Source organism: Ochotona curzoniae, unplaced genomic scaffold (genome assembly GCF_017591425.1).
Source record: "Ochotona curzoniae isolate NIBS_2020 unplaced genomic scaffold, NIBS_Ocur_1.0 contig_21, whole genome shotgun sequence".
Lineage (NCBI taxonomy): Eukaryota > Metazoa > Chordata > Mammalia > Lagomorpha > Ochotonidae > Ochotona > Ochotona curzoniae.
This window is the reverse complement of record NW_024465322.1, coordinates 8,515,559-8,537,897: the sequence shown is the minus strand read 5'-3', so window position 1 is coordinate 8,537,897 and position 22,339 is coordinate 8,515,559. Positions and strand designations below refer to the sequence as shown.

Genomic DNA, 22,339 nt, shown 5'->3' with positions numbered 1-22,339 from the left:
AGATGGAATTTTGGCTTTTTGATTAATATCTTGGGTCTTTAAGATTTCTACCAGTGATTTTTTTTTTCATAATTACTTTGTGCTATAATTTGCCAATCTTTTCACATGGCTTATTTAGAATAGTTGTACACAAACTCTTAAGCCAAAGAAATGTGTGGGTATACACATGAATTTGAAAAGGTCATAGATGATGTTACACTTTATTATAAGGGGAAAGAGTGAACTTTCAATATTAGAGCCTGGCAATATTAGAGTGAAACCTTGAGGTACACATGTTTACTACCTTTGATTAAGTCCATCATGTTGGAATTCATACGATAAAAGAAAGCTCTGTGTGCCAAAATATTCTATTAGCGATTCTGATAGAATTTATTACCACTTTTGATGAGAAAAGTCGATTCGAAAATTTTAGTAAAGATTTCTAAACTTTTGAAAACATAATAGTTGTCTTATTTTGAATGATCCCTGCATTGGAATGAAAGAGTTTATAATGCAGAGTGCCTTACCCAGAAAAATTGTTACTGAATAAATCTGGGCTCCAAGACTTTCTGCATCTTCTGAGTGAAGGGGAAAGCAGACTCCGTTGGCGCCGTAGTAGTTCCTGAAAAATTCCTGATCGCTTAGTGGCGTGAAAGCCACTATAAACCCGATCGTCCAAATGAGAATCAGAACTGTCACGGTTCTACGCTTTTTAGGTCTTAAACATCGAAAAGGATACACAATGCAGATGTACTTCTCCAGCGTCAGAAACGTCAGGACTAAAACTGACACCTCGGTGGACAGAACGGCCAGAGAGCCCATCAGCTGACAGTGAAGACTGTCCATCCACAGCCGTGCGTGGCTGTTGTACTCCCCGCGAAATCTGACATCAAAGGCTCCGATCACAAACAAGTAGACGCCCATTAAGCAGTCAGCACCTGCAGGGGTCAGAAGGTTGTGCAGATACAGAGAAAAGAGAGATTTAATAAGACGATCAATAAGCAATGATGTTTTAGTTACTGGAAAAAAAACCTTCAAATTTCAAAAAAGGGGAGAGGGTGTGGTCCAATAACTCAACTGGCTAATCCCCCTCCTGAGAGAGCTGGCCTCATCTATAGGTGCCGGTTCATGTCTGGCTACAAAGGTCTTCCCATCAAGACCCTTGCTTATACGACTTGGGAAACCAGTGGGGGAGGCTAGCCCAAAGTCTTGGGACCATGCACCTGTGTGGGAGACACAGAAGAGGCTCCTGGCTTCAGATTAGCTTAGCTCAGGCTGTTGGTGCCATTTGGGGAGTGGAATCAGCACATGAATTACCTTTATCTTAGTCTCTTCTGTCTGTAAATCTGCCTTTCCAATAAAAGCAAAGAAAATAAACAACCAAAAGCCCAAGTTTCTTCTATCTTGGAACCAAGTTTTTCTTTTTCTTTTTTTTTTTTTTTCTCTAAGACTCCTTTATTGATGAGGACCTATTCATCAAGTCTCTTTGGTGGCCTTATCTCTTAGCAGTTAATTAAGCAATAGTTTCTTTTCCTTTAAGACACAAGTCTGTAAGCAGGGATTTTGTCTATTTTGTCTATTTTGTCTGTCGGGGCGGTACGGGCATAAAGCAGGCCGTGTGGCTCATCTGACAATCCTTCGAAATAGCTTCTTGTTCTTCTTTCTTTATTTTGTAGTCCTTTTGTGATCATATTCAAAAGCATTAAGACATCAATATTGTCTGGAAAAAGGCTCACTTGTATATTTTAAGATATGAGTGCAAAGGATTCTAATAGCTCAGAGGTCAGAAAAATAATTAGCCGTGGAATCTATGAGCTGCACATGCAAATTAAAAAAATACGTACAGCTCATGATATAAAAATGTGATGACCATAGAGGCTTGCAATTTTATTTGCATGAAAATATTTTAGAAGCGCCAACAAAATATGCCTTAGAGTTACTGTATGAGAGAAACCAATGAGAGCGTCACTAATCTGTTTATGGTCATAGCCTTTCGCTGCTTTAGAAACCTACTTTTTTAAAGGTTTGTTTTTGTTTGAAACACAGATTTTACAGATACACACACACACACAGGTCTTCCATCTGTTGATTCACTCCCCAGATGGCCACAATGGCTGAGTTCATCTGAAGCTGAGAGCCAGGAGCTTCTGCCCAGGCCTCAAGGCGGTACAGGGGCCTAAGGACTTGAGCCATCCTCTGCTACTTTTCCTGCCATAAACAGGGAGCTGAATCGGGAAGTGGAGCATCCAGGACACAAACTGGTGCTTACCGTTAGAGGATTAGCCTGCCGTGCCACCACTTTGGGCCTTCCTTCATATCACTTGAGTGTTACCATTTTGATCACAGGAAATGTGAAAGCAATACATGTTCACAAATGAAGAAAATGTTTCGGTCCCATAATCCTGCCACTCACAGAACTTACTTTCTAACACAATGCGTCCGCATGTTTCAGAACACTCACAGCAGAGAGAGACGATGGACATGGCGTGCGGCTTGTTCTCAGACCGGATGTAAGGTCGCATACAGATGACAAAGATGTTTCCGAAGCAGGTGACCGCGGATACCACCCAGACAAACACTCTCTGGACGATGCTCGCCAGGAGGTCCTCCAGGGACGAAATCCCGTCCGTGTTGGGTTTGCAGCTCCGCACGTGTGGCGCATAGCCACAGTACTGGAATTTCTTAAAATATCTGGTATACAAAGAGAAGGTAAGGTGGGGTTTTAAATTTAACTCAGTGTCACCGTACAAATGGTATTCATTTGCTACATTTCTTTGGAAGAAAGAAAAAGCCTTCTCTGAGATTCAAAGGAATGGGACACGTTAGCGATTGTGAAATTTTAATTTTGAATGCCTGTTAGCTTAATGCACACTAATTTAATGTGAAAGCCTGTGCAGGTGACAACAGCAAGCAGGCATAGCCAGCACACAAGTGTAAGACACAGCTTAGGATATGAACAAACTGTCAGCACATGATCAAGAAGGTGACTCCTCTGTAGAATTTGGTTCAGGGGCGTTCCCTGAAGTTTCTTTAGCCAGGGCTCTCGTCCCTCACGCGGAGGCTCGGCCCTTATGGCTGAATCAGATCCCCAAGTCCCCGCTGCTTCAGGTCATCACACGTGCGATTAGGGTCCCAACACAGGGATCTGGGGCATAAGTAAACATCGTGCTTGTAGCCGGCAAATCGGTAGCAACTATGCATAGATTGGATGCGCTGAACAGAAACGTGCTGTCACATAAGGCGGAGGCAGAGGGACTAAAATCCAGGGGGAGAAGCAGGAACAACAGCACTCACATGTAGGAGAGATTCAGAAGAGGTCTAAACATCCTTTGCTGGATATTCAGAATCTCGATTCCTTCTAGGCTGCTAAAAATATCAAAGTAATCGTCAACCGAAAGAAGCGCATATGACAAGATGAGGGGTGTAAGTGTGTCTGGGACCACGTGGCAAAATGCGTTCAGCTAACACTTATTCTGAACGAATCACACTCAGACACCCTGCCCGCTTCCTTACCTCCTCTTCTCTGGGATGCTATTATTCAGGCATATGTATCTCCCCTAGGCTTTTTTCAAGATGTACTCATTTGTATTGCAAAGTCAGATTTACAGAGAGAAGGAGAGAGAGAGAGAGAGAGAGAGACCTTCTGTCTGCTGGTTACTCCCTAAGAGGCTGTAACGGCTGGAGCTGAGCCAATCCGAAGCCAGGAGCCAGGAGCTTCATTTGGGTCTCCCACATAAGTGCAGGGTTCCAACGCTTCGGACCATCCTTGACTATTTTCCCAGGCCACAAGCAGGGAACTAGATGGGAAGAGCAGTAACTGGGACACACACTGGTACCCATATGGGATCCTGGCGCGTGCAAGATGAGGACTTCAGCCACTAGGCTACCATGCTGGACCCTCTAATTCTTCAGGGAATTTTAAAAAATAAAATATGTTTTAGTGAGGAACTATTTAAATGATATGTATTGAAACATTATTTAAAAACTATTAGATACTAACAGACTTCTTATCATATTCTTTTTCGTGTGGTATCTGTAATGATTTGTGTAATATAGAATATTCTGTGTTGAAACAAGGACGCCATATAGTAATAATTTCTTAAGTACTTGTTGCTTGTGGAACAACGATGAAGATACTTTCAAGGTGTCTGAGCAAAATGTCAATATAAACTGCTTGTGTCTTGCCTAGTGCAATGGCTCAATGGGTAAATCCTTGCCTTGCAGGTGTTGGCATCCCCTCTGGGCTCAGGTTCATGTCCTGGCTACTCCCTAATTCCTGACTGTGGCCTGGTAAAGCAACAGAGGATGGCCCAAAGCCTTGGGATCCTGCACCCATGTGGGAGACACTCAGAACAAGTTCTTGACTGCTAGCATTAGGTCAGCTGAGGTCTGGCCTTTGAGACCACTTGGGGAGCGAGCCAGGGAAGATTTTTCTCTCTGGTGACTTATACTCCTGTTCTCTTATTCAAAAATACATATTATTGTATTTTTAGTTTATAAATGTAAGCTAAAAGTAATTTCTATTTATGCTGAGCAAGGGCTCATTTGTTTTTATGTTAATATTTGTTATTATTATTGTTTTAACCAACATCCTGGAAATAAAGCTGTGAAACATATTATTAGTGTTTAAATAATGATTTTTATTAAAAATATCACCATATGTATATACTTACAGAGACTTGAGGCTGACAAGGTAATCAAATTGGTTTGCTGAAATTTTCTGGATTGGATTATGAGAAAGATTCCTGTGTTTTTTTTTTTAAAGAAAGACAAAATTAGGTTACTTCTGAAAGCTACTTGAGTTATCTGTTGATTCTGAGTTATCACCGAACATTTACTAAGAAGGTAAAATACAAATTGAAGTGGATTAAAGGTTTAAGTGGAAGACCCGGAAGTGCAAACACACCAGAGGAAATGATAGAGGTGCCTGGTCTGGGCAATGGCTTATTTATTTATTTACTTATTTAGCTATGACTCCAAAAAACACAGACCAAAGAAGGGAAGAGAGAAACATGAAAATATATGAGACTGGGAATTTTCTGCTCAGCCAGAGTGAAGTGACAATGCACAGACTGGAAGCCAGAGTTTGCAAAGCCTATTCTGAGGAGGTGTTAGTGTCCAACGCTAACATGGAATTCAGGTCAGTAGGAAAACAAGTGCTAGGCAAAGGTCACGAACAGGGATTTCTGAAATGAAGATGTGCAGATGGCCAATGGGCACGTCTAGAAAGGTTGGACATCTCCCATCAATAGAGAGACGCAAACCAGAACCGTGATGAGTTCTCATCTCATGCCTGTTGGAGCGGCCATCATCAAAAAGTTGGTAGACGAGAAGCGTTGGGGAGACGGTAGGGAAAAGGTTGCCCTCATGTGCCACTGGAGGGAATGTAAGTTAGTGCCAAGGTGAGGAAGCATGTGATGGAGTTCCTCAAAGAGCCTAACTATGTACAGAACTCACAGCTCTCCTGTGAAGGGGATGCCTGTGTTTACTGCAACGTTATTCACAATAGTCAAGATACAGACTTGATCTGTGTCTCTGTCAACTGATGAATAGGTGAAGGAAATTTGCCTTATACACACAAAGGAATGAGTCTGCCTTTAAAAAGGAAGGGTATTCATTTGTTTTTGGCCAAAGAAATAAACCTGGAGAAAGTTACATCGTGTCGAGAAGGAGCCTGAAATACAGACGCCAGGCATGAGACTCCGGAACTAACACACCTACAAGGGAGAGACCAAACTTTTGCAGAGGAAAATTTTCCTCTAAGCCGAGGAACAAGACAAGCATGTCTGCTTTACCCCAGTGTTGGAAATTCTACCCAGAGAACTCAGACGCGCACACACACACACACACACACACACACACAAGGAAAAATTCTTCAAATTGAAAAAGAAATATTATTTCTGTTCACAGATGATAATTCTGTCTAATGTAAAAAGATTAGAGTCACCAAATAAGCCCAATAAAGTTTCTGTATATAAAATGAACACAGAAGAATCAGTTACATTTCTGTACCAGAGCTCCAGTTTTATAACGTGAAATACTGTAAACGTAGCTGATGCCACTCAAGAGCATTTTAAAGTGGCTAATTTTATGTGATGTGTAATTAAAACGTAATACAATTAACATCAGTCTTACAATTGTGTCAGCTCCTTCAGATCCTTAAATACATGAGGTGGGAGACTGTCGAGCTTGTTACTTCCTAAATCCCTAGTGAAAAAAAATTGCAAATTATTATTTCTTCTTATTTCAACTTGTTATTATTTATTTATTGCTCTGAACTTCATTAGAAAATCCATTATACAATGTTTTAACCATAGTATCAGTTATATTAATTACCTGACATTATAAATATTTCAAAAGCAGAGAAAAATGCAAAAAAAATGTTCCTACTTCATCAGTCTTTTGAACTCTTCACTTACTTCTCTCTTCCATTTTTATAGGAAGGTTTATTATCAATAGCACTGTGTCATTTGCTTATGGAACAATACGAGCCTTTTTTTTTGAATCAGCAAAGTACTGTCTTTTGATCTTACAGTCCCTAAATCTTAACCTTTTGATTTTATGGTCCTTATTTCTTAACTATGTTGGAAACTTGAAACGATAACTTTGCTGTCCCTAGGTAGTAGTAGATCAGACATATTTTACTTACTGCACACATGGCTTTATTATTCCTCTATAGTGGTATTTCTTTCCCTCTATTTTCTTTAAAAATTTATTCTTTTACTTTATGATATTTAGATAATTGAATGTCTTTGTGGCTCAACACATAAGGTTATACAGATAATGCATGCAAAGAAAATTAATATTTCTTAATTACATAAATAAATAGATACATTGAACATACAAAATAAAACTGTAGAGATAGAATTAATAGTATACATTTAGTTCAACTTACAATTCATCTAGTTTCTGAAGCGGTGCAAAGGTATTTTCACTTATGTGATTTATTTTGTTTTTTCTCATTACCCTGAAAAAAAAAAAAAAACAAAAACATATTGTAACTTCTTGGTGTACCATGACACAAATTACCAAGCAGATAAATAGTAGAACAAAAATAATGAAGCCATACTGCATTTTCCACATCAAGATATTCTGAAGTAGTACAACAAATTATCCTGTTTGATTTTAACTTTAGATGTCCTGAACCTTTTAGTTATGATTTAAACGCAGTATTCTTTTCTTCCTGACACACCAAGCCATGATCATCTTCTCATATCCCTAGACTAAAAACCATCAACACCACCAGGAGGAAACCCGCAAGTGATTTCTTAAAAGTTTCCTTAAAAATAAATAGAGAGAGAGCAGAAAAGACAAGGTGTTGTAGCATATCTATTTGGCCTGTGTCTTTCATGCGTAATATGATTTCCTCGGGAGTGTTTGTAAGAATCATTTTGCAGGAATGATTTAAAGCATCCTGCACTTGAACAACGCTGAACCCCTCGGCAGAAGAGTCCAGATCCCTCATTGTCTGGAACCCATCAGGACGAGGGACCCCGTTCGAGAAAACACCGTTACTTTTACTGTCTCAGTGGCAGTTCGTGTGGTGCTTCCACGCAGCCTCCTATGTCTACAGGACAATAGTTTTCAAAAGTTTTGCCCATGCCAAACCACAGTAAAAAGTGTCTTAAGTACACACAGAGCCTAAGACGCATGCGGCAGTGTGTGTGTTATCCATCGCACTCTGGCATCGTTGATTCAACTCAGGACATTCCAAATGGACCGTACTTTATTGCTTTCATCACCCACTTGTGGGTTGCAATTCATAACTTTTGGAAACAACGAACAACCTGTGCAGTACCAAGCTTATTCTTATAGACTCTGAAGGTCAACTGAGACTCCTGAACCGATCCCGGGGTGCTCTGAGGAGCCCTTTCCACTCAGACAGGCCTCTCTGTTACATAAGCTTGAGAAAACTGTCTCAGCTAGTACAGCGTCATGGAATGGCTCCCGGATGTTGGAATCTGTGACTTCTCTTGGCTTGAATCGCACATCCTTCATTTTAAACCGACTGCAGGTTGGGAGTGAATATCTGCTATAATTACTACGTGGGGTTGTTGGCTTGCAGCAGCACACATGATTTGTTTGAAATGTATAAAATATTACTTACAAAACAGTTAAATTATTGCAGGAAATAAAAGTCAAGTTTTTTAAGTTACGGATATGGTTGCCTTCGAAGTCCCTGGAACATAAAAATAAAACACGATGAAGCTAGATTTTAATCTTAGACACGTAAGTTGCTTAAGAATTATTTATCTTACCCCAGATGCAGAAAAACAATAATAGTAGTAATGTGCAAACAGTGGTCTTACCCACTTTCCTGCAGCCCTTGACCCTTTGTGCCCTAATCAATCATGCAAAGATCATCAAAATAAAATAATTAAAAGAATCATTTGTCTTCTAGTAAAACATTTTTCTTCATCTCCTATTTATCTCACATTCTCTCAGTTATTTCTGTAACATTATATATTGCTACTTTCTTTCTGTATTAGTGCTGCGAATGTTTTGAGATGCATCTGAATCATGTGTTTATATGGGCATGCATACTACTTATGAGATTTTCAAGAAATGGGATGGAAAACCTTTGTCCTGATGGATTCTCACGGTATGAGTGGACGTTTGCCAGTGACTGTATCAAACCTTTGTCCACAGTTACTGCTGGCGTTTCCCTAACCGGCGTGATCCTATTTGGCAACAGGTTGCTCAAGATTCTACTATTGCAGCAGGAGCTGCTGCTACCAAAACACTGTCTAGCTCCTATTCTTAGTCTACACAATATTGACATAGCCAGTTAATTAGCCTGTTGCTTTTCAATTTCTTAGCCTTTAATAGTATTTGATACATGCTTCTCTTTTTAAACCTCTAGCCACAAGTTTCCTTACCTTTTCGCTCTTTCTGGCCTCTGTCTCGCCATGGAGATCAGAGGTAGTGGAGGGAACAGCGCCTCCTGCCTGCCTAGCGTCTCATCTGTGTCTGCATCTCCTAGCGCTGGAGGAAGAGCCCTCACAGTGTGACGGGCTGTGGGCGCGCTCACAACTGCCCCTCAGCAGACAGCAATGTTGTCCTGACGATTTGTAAGCACTAGATAATTGGGATGCTTACAAAGGGTATTTATTTCAAAGGCAGAGTTACGGAGGGAGGAGAGGCAGAGGCAGAAGGATAAAGAAGGAACATTCCATCTGCTGCTTCACTCCTCAAATGGCTGCAGCAGCCAGGTCAGCCAGCGCCAGGCTGAAACCAGGAATCCGGAGATTGTTCCAGAGCTCCTGTCGGTGCGAGGGCCCAAGCACTGGGGCATCTTCTGCTGCCTTCCCAGGCGTGTCCGCTGGGAGCTGCGAGGGAAGTGGAGCGGCCAGGACTTGAACTGGTGCTCACATGAGGTGCTAGCATTGCAGGTAGAGGCTCAGGAACTGTAATGTTTTAAATGTTTACATTAATTTTTCTTCTTCTTCTTTTTTTTTTTTTTTTTGCTAATTTACATCATGTTCATGAGATTGAACCATGCTGGTTGAAATAGGTCAAGTCCATTCATTTTTTAAAAAAGATTTATTTTATTCTTTATTGGAGACTCAGATGTACAGAGAGGAGGAGACAGAGGAGAGACAGAGGAAGATCTCCCTTCCTATGATTCACTCCCCAGGTGATCTCAATGGCCAGAGCTGTGCTGATCCAAAGCCTGGAGCCTGGAGCCTCCTCCAGGTCTCCCACATGGGTGCAGGGTCCCAAGGCTTCGGGCCATCCCTGACTGCTCTCCCAGGCCACAAACAGAGAGCCGGATGGGAAGCAGGGCTGCCAGGATTAGAACTGGTGCCTATAAGGGATCCCAGTGTGTGCGAGGGGAGAACTTTGGCTGCTAGGCTACCGCACTGGGCCCAAATTCACTCATTTAGAAATGAAAATAAAACGACAGTCTTCCTGTGCCAAATGAACAGGTGGCAGAAAGAGGAGATGTTACATATACAACATGATGCTCTCTCTGCCTTCTTTCTTTCTCCAAAGTAGTTTTTTTTTTGACATGTTTTATTTTGATGGATTTTTACAAACGTTAAATAATTTAATACAGAACTATGCTAATTCGTTTAAATTTGATATGATATTAACAACCAACCCCCTGACATCCGGAGGGAATCTGGCCGGACCGGAGAGTGTGGCTGGCATCCTGACAAGAGGCGAGGTGACTTACAGCCAGTGCAGTCTCGGCATGTGCTGGCAGAGCGCTTTGTCGGGCAGGTGGCTGAGGACGTTGCTCATGAGCGCCCTGCAAAAGATCAGAAAGCAGGCAGCGCGCGTGGTCTGCGGGCTCATCCTCAGCCGGACACAGACTCATCACGACTCTCTACTGAGCTGCTTATTTCCTCCCAGTTTTTCGCTGCTAAGTCTTGTTCTGTTTAAGTGCTTTACAGTGATACAAATTTGACAAATGATAAGGAAGCAGAGATGTTAGCAACTGAGGAAAAGTGCAGGCCGGAGGAGGGGTGGCGGCAAAGGGACGCGGTTTCCAGCGAGTCTTCCTTCGTCTTGGCCAGTCACGCTGGGCTTACGAACATTTCCACAAAACATGAGCGAGACTACGTTCGGGTTTGGTAGTTTGACATTCCAGAGGACAGAAAAAAATCATATAAAGTCATTAGAACTACACATGATCTTAGGGAACAGAACTAAGAAATGGTTTCTAGTTGAAAACCCTTTTCTTTGTTTTCTTTAACAAATATATGTATTTTTATTTTCCATGAACGGTTTGTGGGAATAGAGGTTCCACCTTTTCTGCCCCTTTCTCCCTATTTCTCCCTCTCACCATGCCCCCCATTCTGACAGTGTTACATTCCTTTAGCAACAGTTAAACATTCTGTTATTTAAGTGTATCATGGAACTGCAGGTGGACAAAGGCAGAACAGCTAACAGATTGTCAAGGTATAATTCGACTGGGATGCAGTCCTCCTGCTGGGGCTGGACGTGCCTGTGACGCTGCTGTTCATACGTGAGAGTAGATGAACATTCCTGTTCACCTAGACACCTATTTGTTCTGTATTGTGCATGAAGATTGCCTTATATCAGAGAGAACATATGCTATTTATCGCTTTGGAATTAAGCCTTATTCTTGTCTTTTTCTTCAACCGAAATGTTTACTTAACACTTACAAGAGAATAAGAGAATTCAGTCCATAAAATGTTAGCGGGGAAATTCGGCCCAGGTGGTTATCTTCAATTATCCTGCCAGCCAGAAGAAAAAAAAATGTGTTCACGTACATATTTGTAGCACCTCAGAATAATTATCATTAAAATGTCACATGACTCGAACCTACAGCCATTCCAGTCTGTGCAGGTCTCTAAAAACACCCGGTCTCAGGAGGGTTATCTTGTTATGGCTGAGGTAGCTGCAAAAGGAGAGGTAAGGATTTCCATCACTTAGTGCATGTCTTAGCTTCTTAACTAAGGGAGGCGCGATGGGGACCAAAGACACGGCATTTGCAAGGCAAGAAAGGAGAGCAGTTATCGTAGGCAGAGGAACTCGTTGACGAACAACAAGAAACGCAAGAGAGAGGAAGAAGGAGAGGGCGAGTCTCATCACGGAGACTCAGGAGAGACGGGAGACGAACTGGGCAGGCGTGGGGTCTTGCCCTGGACACAAGGACATGGCAAACCTTGCTGGAGTCTAACCCTGCCTTCTCTGTTCAGCTTCATTTCCCACCCTCCAGGCAGTATGTGGCTCGGCTCGTGGTCCCTAGTACTTGTAACAACGTGCTTAGTCTTCCAGCGCCTTCCTCTGCTCCCTCTCTGCCCACAATGCACTTCCAAGTTGTAATTCAAGTTTCATTCTGATATGGGGAGCCCACATGGATTTCTCTCTTCGCTCTTCCACAGCTTGGAGTCCACATTCTGCAAAACCTTTTCCGCCAGAGACGTTCCCTCCCCAACCAGGTCAGCAGGGGTGGGGAGGGATGACTCCTCCCACTAGAGCCTCTGCCTTCCCTCCTTTGCAACCCCGGAACTCCACTGCCCAGAGGATGGGATAATAAACAGCTTCAGCATCTCTCATCAACACCCCAGGAGGCCTCTTCCAAGCCCACAAAATCCTGCTTTAGCCCTCACACAGAAAGCATCTACTCTGGCCTGGACCCTGAGCTCAGCTGTGTAGCCTGCTCCTCTTCTTGTTTCAGATCCATCCTTTGTTGCCCCGGGACCATAGCGGCCACTCCTTTTAGTGAACCCTAATAGAAGTTTTGGTCTGAGGAATATGGGCGTGGAATTGGGAACTTTCCCCCCGTTGTCTCCCCATCTTAGATCAGGAGCTTCTCAGGACCAGCCAAGTGCTGTGTTTACTCTGCCCTCATGGTGTCTCACTAAGAACCCGCATGCTGCTAAGGCTAAGGGCACCCACGAACGGATGCAGAGCAGTTATTCAGTCATCATTTATGCGAGGTCAGATGGCGGAGCAACTTTGTTACTCAGGCAATACTCCAGTGCTGAGTGAGAGAGAGAGAGAGAGAGAGAGAAATCCTGAGTAAAGACTGTTGTATGCAAGGATTTAAGCCACTGCTTAGCATGCCAGGTTCCTGTATTGGAGTGCTGGTTTAAATCTTGACTGCTTCACCTCCAATTCGACTTCCGCTAATGTGCCTGGGGAGGCAAAAATGGCGGGGAGCGGATACCCATGTCGGGGACTCGGACGGTGTTCCCTGTCCCACTTCATGTCTTTCCCTGTCTCTCGAATGAACACTTACCTTTGCAAAAACGTTTAAAACGGTAATTTCATTTTATATAGATTTTACCACAATAAAAGTTATTGTTTTAACCCCACAGTGCTTTACATATTTATAAAAGCAGGATAAGTGTAAAATGAATAACTAAATTACCCAGGAAGTGTTTGAATATTTCTTGATATTGCTTAAATCAACCTGCGTGGGGGGCTACAATGATTTATAGTTTCTACTAGGGGGAGCTAAATGTCTCATAAAGACAACAATTGCTCCGGCTCACATACTTAGCAAGAGATGAAATGAGGACTTAGACGGAAACCTATCTGACTGTACTTAGCTCCTCAGCATCATTTGCAAGTATCCCAGTGGCTGCTGAGAGCAGGAGGGCCGGTGTGGACTGGAATGGGTCAGGCTAGCACAACTCCCCAGAAGGAACAAATTGGCATGGGTACTTACAGCTTAGTAAGGCTGTACAGCCCTCGGAAAGCATTGGTCGAGATGAATCTAATCTTATTGTTTTGTAGGCATCTGCGAAAATTAGAATTACACATGAAAATATGACGAAACAGAGCTTCCGTTTTGCAAGAACAGGTTTGGTGGATGGACGGTAGTAATTACAACACAATATGTATGTGCGTAGTGTTTCTGAGGGTACAAAGATGGTCAATTTCACACTGTGTATATTTTTCTTACAGCTTCTGAAGATTGTGGTACTTCTTGAAGCCATTAGGCGGAAGTTTTCTTATTAAATTCCTCTGGAGTGACCTGAAATAAACATAGGTTTTGGTTTTTACATGAATTTTTTTTGACATGTAAATTACAATAATGTAAACAACTATAGAACAGAATTATTTTACTGTTACCTTTCAGGAAATATTTTAGAAATTTTGTGTATTTATTTTCCGCTTAATTAATTGGTAACAATACTTACAAATGACAAGTAGAAAATAATAATAATGAAGAACAAAAACCATGCCAAAATTTTACTAAATTATGTCAGTCATAGTATCACTTGAATTAGGTTTAACTCTTGCTTTTATATTATTAAAATATTCATCTTTTATTAAGCTTAGGTTACAAAACAATCATGACTAAATACTTATAAATTAAAACGGGAAAAAATTGGTTTTTCAGTTACTTTTCCCTTTCTCTATTTTTGTTTAATAAACATTAGAAGGATCTCCATTTTTGCATAACATTGAAACAATGTTTTCTCTTTAAAGGATATCAAACCACTTTAAAATCATTTCATGGTTTTCAATATAATATGGCTTAAGATGAACCGTGAAGGAAGTTACTAATGAGCACATATCTTTTACTATTTTATACTATAAATGACTCCATTTCAATTCCCAATAAATCGAATAGAAGGAGCTTCCCTTGAATTACAATTTCATAAGCAGACTGACAGAAACCAGAAGCATGACACTTTACTTAGATTGGAAAGGCCTCAAATCTTGAACCTTTTTAGTGGAAACAAAATAAAGGAAAGAAGCAAAGGACTCCAGCCGACATAGCCGGGGTCTGTGGCGTGGACCACCTGGAACCAAGCCAGTCCCTTAACTGGGAAGGGATTTGAACCAGGTGATTTCTGCTGTTAGATTCCTTTATAGAGCGTGGTGGAGCCACAGACTGCATTGTCTGGACGCTGACTTAACCCAGTGGCATAGAACTGACAGAGGAGTGATGGATTGCATGGTCTGGAAATTAATTCAGTGTCTTATAATAGGCAATAATAATGCTTAAGTGTCAGATCAGTGTCGCTTCAATTTCTAAAAGGAATATAGTTTTTTGGACTTCTCAGAATACATTATCGGAATTGAATGAGAAAAATAATTCAGAAGATCATTATCTCTTCAAGGGGTGTGAAAAAAATATTTTAAAAATGTGTCAAAAGCAGTTAGTGTGGGGGCTCAGCAGGCTAACCCTTCACCTTGCAGCACCAGCACCCCACTCGGCTCTGGTTCTTGTCCTGGTTGCTCCACTTGTGATCCAGCTCCCTGCTTGTGGCCTGACAGAGTGGCAGAGGACGGCTCAGGTCAGTATGTCCCTCCAGCCCAGTCCTGCTGTTGTGGCCACTTTCTTTCTTGTATTATTTGCTCAACAAAAATAACATTCTACCCCACAATTCTGTGCTGATGTAGATGACAAATTATTCTGTCTGTCCTGTTAAATGCTCGTATTGAGAAAAGATAAAGTATTAAGCATTTGGGTTTGGTCTAAGGTAATTTATAAGAATGTAGTATGTCCTTAAAAATCTGTTGATTGATTAATACAAACATGTATTGAATGACTATTACTTTACGTAGGAAGAAAAGTGAAAGTTCCCCCTCTAAAAAGCTTACATGAGTCTTCTGCAGGGAAAATGCTCTACATAGATTTCAAATTTGAAGTTTACCTTCTTTGATATGTCACTTATACCTGATTTTTCTGATTGTGAGATTTTGCTATGATAGTTTCAATCAAAATCTGGAAGAACTTGATACTGGAATTCAGTATTTAGGGGCTGGCATTCTTTTTTTCTTAGTAACACATGCAATTGATGGCAATTTTGGCTTAGAAAAAATATGGTGATACTAAATATCTCTTAGGATTTCAATGAGGGATTAATTAACATGTGGCATAATGTAAAGTAGTCTGACATGTAATAAATGCAAAATAACTGTAAGTAGGAATTATAACTGACCTAAAAATGATGATATTATCTTTGAAGATCAGTTTTATTCTTAGTGATGATACGGCCTTAGCTGTGATACAATTTTACAAGGTATTGTTCTGGCTAGAAGGATGAAGCCATTGTCTTTTACTTACATCACCGTCACATTTGAAGAAACCGATGGGATGGCCCGTAAATCGGTATCGTCACAGTTAAGCACCAGGCTTTGGCAAGCACACAGCCAGGGCACAGGACCAAGCACTGCGGACAAAGGGAGCAGAGAGGGACGATGAGGTCGTGAAGAGATGAGGACCAGGAAGAGCAGGACAACAAGCAAACGGAAACGAAAAGCGCCGAGAAAATGACTTGGTATAAATGTGTGTCTTCTCTAAGCAATTGGGAAAAGCTTTAAATGGAGGCTCTGAAATTCGCTTTCAGTTGAAATGTAAAATGATGCTAGAATATTAACATTTGGAAACATACACAATCACCAGCCCATGCATTTTTAAAAATAACAGATTATCCTCATCAATCTGTGTTGAAAGGAATGAAATCATCAGGAAAGGGAGATGTGATAGTGTGATGGGATTTAATATTCCTATTAAATCTTCTATTTAGGAAGCAAGTGCTTATTAATAGTGTTAAAACGGTTAATGGAGGACTAAGTCACTTTTTGCACACAGTCTGTTTTCATTGATTTGCGGTATTTGCATTTGCCTATCTTGTGGAGCTGTAGTGAAAGTCTTAATGATTTGATTACATGTATCTGAAGTTTATTGAAGACCGACAATTACGTTCCGATAGCTAAGCAGTACAATGGGATTACCGTCGGTAACAGTCTGATTCCTACTTTGACGGAGTGTGGGCAATTATCAAGAGCCATGTGGAACGCCCCCATTGAACATTTTATTTTGGAACACTAACTTCTGTAGCAAGGGTTCTAGACTGCAATGTTTGCAGGAGAAGTAGCTGTAGGCTGTGTTCAGATGTCCCAGTGGAATGGCTTACCCTGCCACTCGTGTGGGAGACCCAAACTAAGCTCTAGATCCCTGGTTTTAGCCTAGCACAACTACAGGTGTCGTAGGCATCTGCCAACTGGACCAGTGGGTGGGAGATCTCTAACTGTGTCTCTTCCTCCCTCTGTCTTTCAAACAAAGAAATAAAAACAATTGATATATTTACTCTTTACTAAATTTGGGTGAAAAAAATGACTGCATTGTTTTTGGATACATCCTGTGTTCTGTTCTTTCTATGTGATTACACCTGTGATAACCTTTCTTCCAGAGTGCCAGACCAGATAAGACATTCCCCGAGCTGATACACCCTTGGGTGTGATCGCTGAAGTTCTGTCTGAGGATTCTCTCATCTAAGTGTCCTCTGCCATTTCTGTTCACCACCTCTGTCTTCTAGAGTGTATTAGGGCTTTAACTCTGTCAGGAGCCCTCCTGTTTGAATTGTAAGTTGTCTAAGATTCTTTTGGGGAGTGAAGAGAGGCATGAAAAGTTTCAAAGAAAATTTAAGAAGAAAAGCACTATCCAATTAAAGAAAAATGGAAACCGCGTTCTGAGATAACATGGCTCCATTAATTGCTTTTTGGCCACACTATATCAGCACTTCAGTTACATTCTCTGACAAGCTTTAGGTTTTTGCTGATTGTGTTGTTTGTTCTACATCATTTGGGAGGTACATATGACCCAGGGATGGCTGAACAAACTACATGACTCAGCAGAAAGACACGTTCCCCTAACAAGGGGAATTGAGCAAAGCTTTAAAAACTAATCCTATTTGAGTAGTGAAAATAACAATATTAAAAATTTCAAGTCCAAGCTTTATAATTTATGGTAGTATGTCGAAGAAGAAACGCAAAATCTCCATTCTTCCAACCTGTGTTTCAGCCAAGGTTTTGAAAAGCTAGGGTTAGAATTCTATCTCACAGTGTAGACTTACGATATATAATTTACTAAAAGGATATCATTTATTTCAGAGGGTTTTACATAACGTCTTGATCTAACGTACTATGGGCTTAATCCTCATGTTTATATCCTTCTTACTCCTTCTACTTTCCTCTTCTGTTTTTTTTTGTGACTTCAATGCAGCAGTCGATCACAGATCAGGCTTTCGTAGCTCTAAGTATAGGTCAAGCCCCAGACTACTTTCCCCTTTACAAACATTGAAATCCAAACAGATTCTCGGCTCTTCGGTTTTATCAACACTGGTCGTCTGATTGATATTCATTTTATTCCCAAATACCTGACCTGCCTTATTTCTCTTGCTCTTATGAATCCATGAGTTATGACTTGAATAAAAACCCTGAAAATAAAACTTCATCTTCAACAGCGTTTTCAAGTCTAAAACAATTAACCCTTTTTTCTTCTTAATGTTGAGTCCAACTTTTCAAAGCAAGAGCTCATTGAAAAGGAGACGCAAAGGATCGAATGACTTACTGCATTCGAAATCTTCTGCTTCGAAGCGAAATCTGGAAGTCATTTTGTTCTGATGGATAAAATATTTATCAAATTGCATAGACCACCCATTGTTGTCTCCTAAAATAAAATCAGAAAGCAGAGAGGTTCAAGACAATGGAAAGAGAGAGAGAAAGAGAAAGGCAAATAGAAAGAGAGAGAGAGAGACAGAGACAGAGAGGCTGGGCCAAGCTGAATTCAGGAGCTTGGAATTTTTTCTCCATCTCTCACGTGAATGCCAGCACCTGCTGCTTTCCAGGAGGTCATGATCAGGACTTCGGATGGGACGTGAAGGAGCCAGGACTGAAACCAGGTGCTGACACGGCTGCAGGCATTTCAACTGAGATTCTACTGACCTACTGCCCACCCCGTCCCTTTTCTTTTAAAGGCACCATGATATTCCAAGTGATTATTCTGTGTGCTCAACATATCCTCTCATCTATGCTTTCTGTACATTAGTGTTAACTCAGGCACAGGTTTTATAACATTTTCTAAACCATTTTTGTCTCATGCAGGATATTCTTTGGGTTGCATTAGACTAATCCAGATTTCCTCTTTTCTTGTTGACTCCGAAGAGTAAGTATAGAAATGGATTCATAATTATCACTCTAGTTTAATTTTTGCTTTAAGAAATAGATTTTTGAGAACAGCATTGTTTTCTCTTTCCAGATGGGATTTCAAAGAACAAACTCGCCAGGATAGACCTTTTAGATTGGGCACAGCTGCATCCGACCTAGTAGAAGACTTTGGCATCCGTGTTGCCAATATCAAATGGGACTCTCCTAGTTTACGGCACACCATGTCGTCCCTTCTGGCTTGCTGCAGTTGCTACTAGAAGGCTGGGCCCTGGCATAGTGCTATTCCAGATAAAGACAAGAATGGAAACAAGAAGCACTAGGGGTTGTGTGCAGGATGACTGAGGAGAAATTAAAGGAGGAAGACCACAAGTTCAGGGTTTCCCATTTAGCTCCAAAAAGTTCAGAGGGTCAGGGAGTTTTCATGCCTATCCTCAGGTAATCTTTGATCTCGAGTGGCCTTAGGTCTGGATTGGTGCAACTCCAATACATTCTTACAGAATCTGATCAGTGGGTTAAGTTACAATACGAGATGAATTTGCATTCTGACATCTAAGTGAACATTTGAATACTGATTTGGAGAGATGGTGGTATGGCATGGCAGACTAACTTTCTGCCTGTGGTGCCAGCATCCCAGAGAGGTGCTAGTTTATGTCCTGGCTATTCCACTTCCATCCTAGCTTCCTAATTCTGGCCGGGAACGGCAGGGAAGGACAACCTTAGCCCTTGGGACCCTGCACGTGTGTGGGAGACCCAGAAGAGGCTCCTGCTGGCTTTGTACTGGGCCAGCTCTGGCTGATACAGACATACGGGGAGAAAACCGGTGGGTGGAACGTCTTTGTCTCTGTCTTTTCTTGCTGTAACTCTGCCTTTCAAATAAAAAAAAAAGTACATATCTTTAAAAAAGAATAATGATTTGGAAAGAAAGGAACTCTGAGTCGTACCTAGACATGTGTGTCTGATGAAATTAGTTTTAGTTTGTGCGAAAGTGTATTTATTTGGAGCAAATAAGTTGTCCTCTATCCTTAGGCCTTCCCATCACCATGCATTGTTTCCCAATGAATCACAAGAGCCAGACCCCAGTTGTAAGTTAGGGCTTAGAAGATTGGTGTGCCAGATTTTGCTGTTTAATACAGGCAGAGATCCTGGGGCTTTGTGAAGGAGTGGTTTCCAGGAGTGCTAGCAGGCATGCAGGCAGGAATTTAACTCTAGATTGGGAAAAGCTACTGACTACGGTTATCTATCCTACAGCTTCTGGATTGAATGTATTAGCTCAAGCAGTAAGCTGCTAGATTGCTCACCAAAATGCACATTCATAATTGACCTAGGCTACATGAACTTGACACGCAAATGCAAATGGCATAGCGTCATCAAAGTGGTAACTTACGTGGGATCTGGTCAGTGCACTGCACACCTGCAATCGTGTTTCAGTTTTAGCTTCCCCGCTCCCCCCGTTGTTGAGAGCCGTTCCTGCAACACGCCTCCTTCCCGGGACCACGGCGCGTCACTCACCGCAGTTGTGCTCGTCCGCCTCGTTGCCGCAGTCGTCAATCCCGTTACAGTGCAGGAGCTGAGGCAAACACTTGGACATGTTCCCACAGGGGAAGAAACCAAGAGGGCACACGACTTCCTGTCCACTCCCACGAGCGACTGTGACGAAAAGAGGAGAGGAGCCAAGGCTTGAAGCAGGTTAATGCAAAGGCAGGGCGAAAACTCAGAACCGCACCCCGAGATTTCATCAACATTTGGCTTTAGGACAGCTTCTCCCACAGCCTTCCACGCGGAGGCCTCACCTTACTACCTATTTTGATGGCATCACATTTCACGTGTTCACAGGATGGTAGGATCTGCTTTTGTTCATACAGGTGTCTCCCACCTGGAATGCACTTTCCGTCCTGCAGTATCCCCAGTCCCCCCCTTTAAAAAAAATTATTTGAAAGTCAGTCACAGACATACAGGAAAGCCAGAGGAAGAGAGCTTCTACCTTCTGGTTCGCTTACCAAATGGCAGCCAACATCGGGACTGGGGCAGGTCAAAATTAAGAGCTGCGTCTGAGTCTCCCATGTGCGAGACAGGGACCTATACTATTTGGACCACTTTCTGCTGACTTCCCCAGCTCATTAGCAGGAGCTGGATGTGAAGTGGAGCAGCTGGAACAGGAATCCAGGTGGGATGCTGGTGGCCCAGGAGGCAGCTTTACCCGGTATGCCTCAATGCAAGGACCTCCTTTTTTGTTTTATATTAAAATGAATTGTTGGTTTATGCTTTGCAGTTCAGCTTACTTCTCCTCTTTTACAATAACTTGCCAGTCAGCCACTGTAAAACTCATGGATTTATTGTGTTCTTGTTATGAGTTCAACGTCAAGGCTGATCTCTCATTAAAGGAAGAAGACAGGGAGTAATAGCAAACGGTGTGTTGGATGTTCATCCACATCTAGTGCAGTGCCTTGATGGGAAACCTTGTGCAAGATTCAGTGCATGTAGCCTGAAGGACAGAGTTCTTGCTCAGGTGGAGGTTGCTGGCTAGTGGGAAAGACATACTATAGAAATTAACCAGTAATTATAAATTATGAGATTTGGATTGGCATTGTGGCGTAGCAAGCTCAGCCTTCAACTGTGGTGCTAGCATCCCATATGGTCACCAGTTTGACTCCCAGCTGCTGTACTTCCTATCCAGCTCCCCGTTTGTGGCCTGGAAAAGCAACAGAGGATGGCCCAAAGCTTTGGGACCCTGCATTTATGTGGGACACTGGGAGGAACTTCCTAGCTCCTGACTTCAGATCAGCTCAGCTCTCACTCCTGTTGCCATTTGGGCAGTGAACTGGTAGGTGGGTGGTCTTTGTTGTAACTGTACCTTTCAAATAAAAATAAATACAAACATTATGAGATCCAAGAAGAAAGAAAATGGGTGTCATAATGGGAAATAACTACCCCGGGGTTTTATACAAGGGGTGGTTAGTGGGAGTCTCCTTCACAAGCTTCTGTTTAAGCTGACATTCGCAGTCAGAGAAGGACTCATCCACAGGGCTTGGGAAGTGGGAGTGAGGACGGGACAGTGAGAGTAGAAATGACCTGGAGCTTTGGGCTTGGGGCAGGAGTACAGTGGGCAGTGCTGGGCAGCTCACACAAGGTTCAAGGAGTACAGAAGTCTCTTTCAGCAAAGACGAGGACTTTGAATTTTAAAATGCGAAGGAAACCACAGAAAGATGTGAGACCAGCTGACCACTGGGATCGCAGATGGCTTCAGTAATGCTATTTTGTTCCGGGGAGGGGAGTCAGAGGGAGCCGACCACAGAGGCTCTCAGAAACCTTTGCTGTAACGGGGTGGGAGACCATGAGCTTAGTCTAGGCTGGTGCCTGTGTGGGTGTGGGTGTGGTGTGGTGTGGTGTGGATTGAGAGAGAGAGAGAGAGAGAGAGATGAACCCAATCTCCAAATGTCTGTAATAGCTGAGATGGGCTGGTCTGAAAGCCAGGAGGAAAAAATGAAATCTGGTTCTGGTGTGGGTGGGCAGGGACCTGGTCACTGGAGCCCGTTATCTGCTACTTTCCAGGGTAATGCATTAGCGGGAAGTTGGAATTAGAAGCAGAGCTGTGAATCCAACCCAGGCATTCTGCTGTGGGGTGGAGCATCTTAACTGCCGGGCTAAATGGCATGCTGACATTTTTGATATGTTATTTAGAGCTGGAATAAACATAATTTATGGAACTGGCTTGAACAGCTGGGAAGAGGGCAGTGCTATCATAATCCAGGTGGGAGGCCGCACGAATAAATGTGACTCATTCTTCATTTTCACTCTGCCCAAGAGCTTCACCACATTAGCCCTAACTCAGGTCAACAAGAGCCCCACTCAGCATCATGCAACCTTCCCAACACCCCATCATCATTCCAGAGGCTCCATTTGGGCTTCTTATCCCTTCTGCCATTCCTGGAACTCTCCATCACCACAAACCCCCTCAGCATTAGCCCTTCCC

At 42.2% G+C, this 22,339-nt stretch overlaps 1 protein-coding gene across 1 annotated transcript in view; it reads right to left on the bottom strand.

Moving 5' to 3' along the window:
• The window catches only part of RXFP1 (relaxin family peptide receptor 1), a 50,184-nt gene that overhangs the window by 2,528 nt on the left and 25,317 nt on the right, over nt 1-22,339 (bottom strand). The window contains exons 2-15 of the mRNA XM_040971377.1: nt 19,879-20,016; nt 15,485-15,590; nt 13,367-13,438; nt 13,130-13,201; nt 11,279-11,350; nt 11,115-11,186; nt 10,160-10,234; nt 8,087-8,158; nt 6,875-6,946; nt 6,115-6,186; nt 4,653-4,724; nt 3,274-3,345; nt 2,441-2,670; nt 507-917 (exon numbers count right to left, since the gene is read on the bottom strand). Of these exons, the coding sequence (XP_040827311.1) occupies nt 507-917; nt 2,441-2,670; nt 3,274-3,345; nt 4,653-4,724; nt 6,115-6,186; nt 6,875-6,946; nt 8,087-8,158; nt 10,160-10,234; nt 11,115-11,186; nt 11,279-11,350; nt 13,130-13,201; nt 13,367-13,438; nt 15,485-15,590; nt 19,879-20,016 (1,608 nt within the window). The remainder of the gene's footprint in view (nt 1-506; nt 918-2,440; nt 2,671-3,273; nt 3,346-4,652; nt 4,725-6,114; nt 6,187-6,874; nt 6,947-8,086; nt 8,159-10,159; nt 10,235-11,114; nt 11,187-11,278; nt 11,351-13,129; nt 13,202-13,366; nt 13,439-15,484; nt 15,591-19,878; nt 20,017-22,339) is intronic.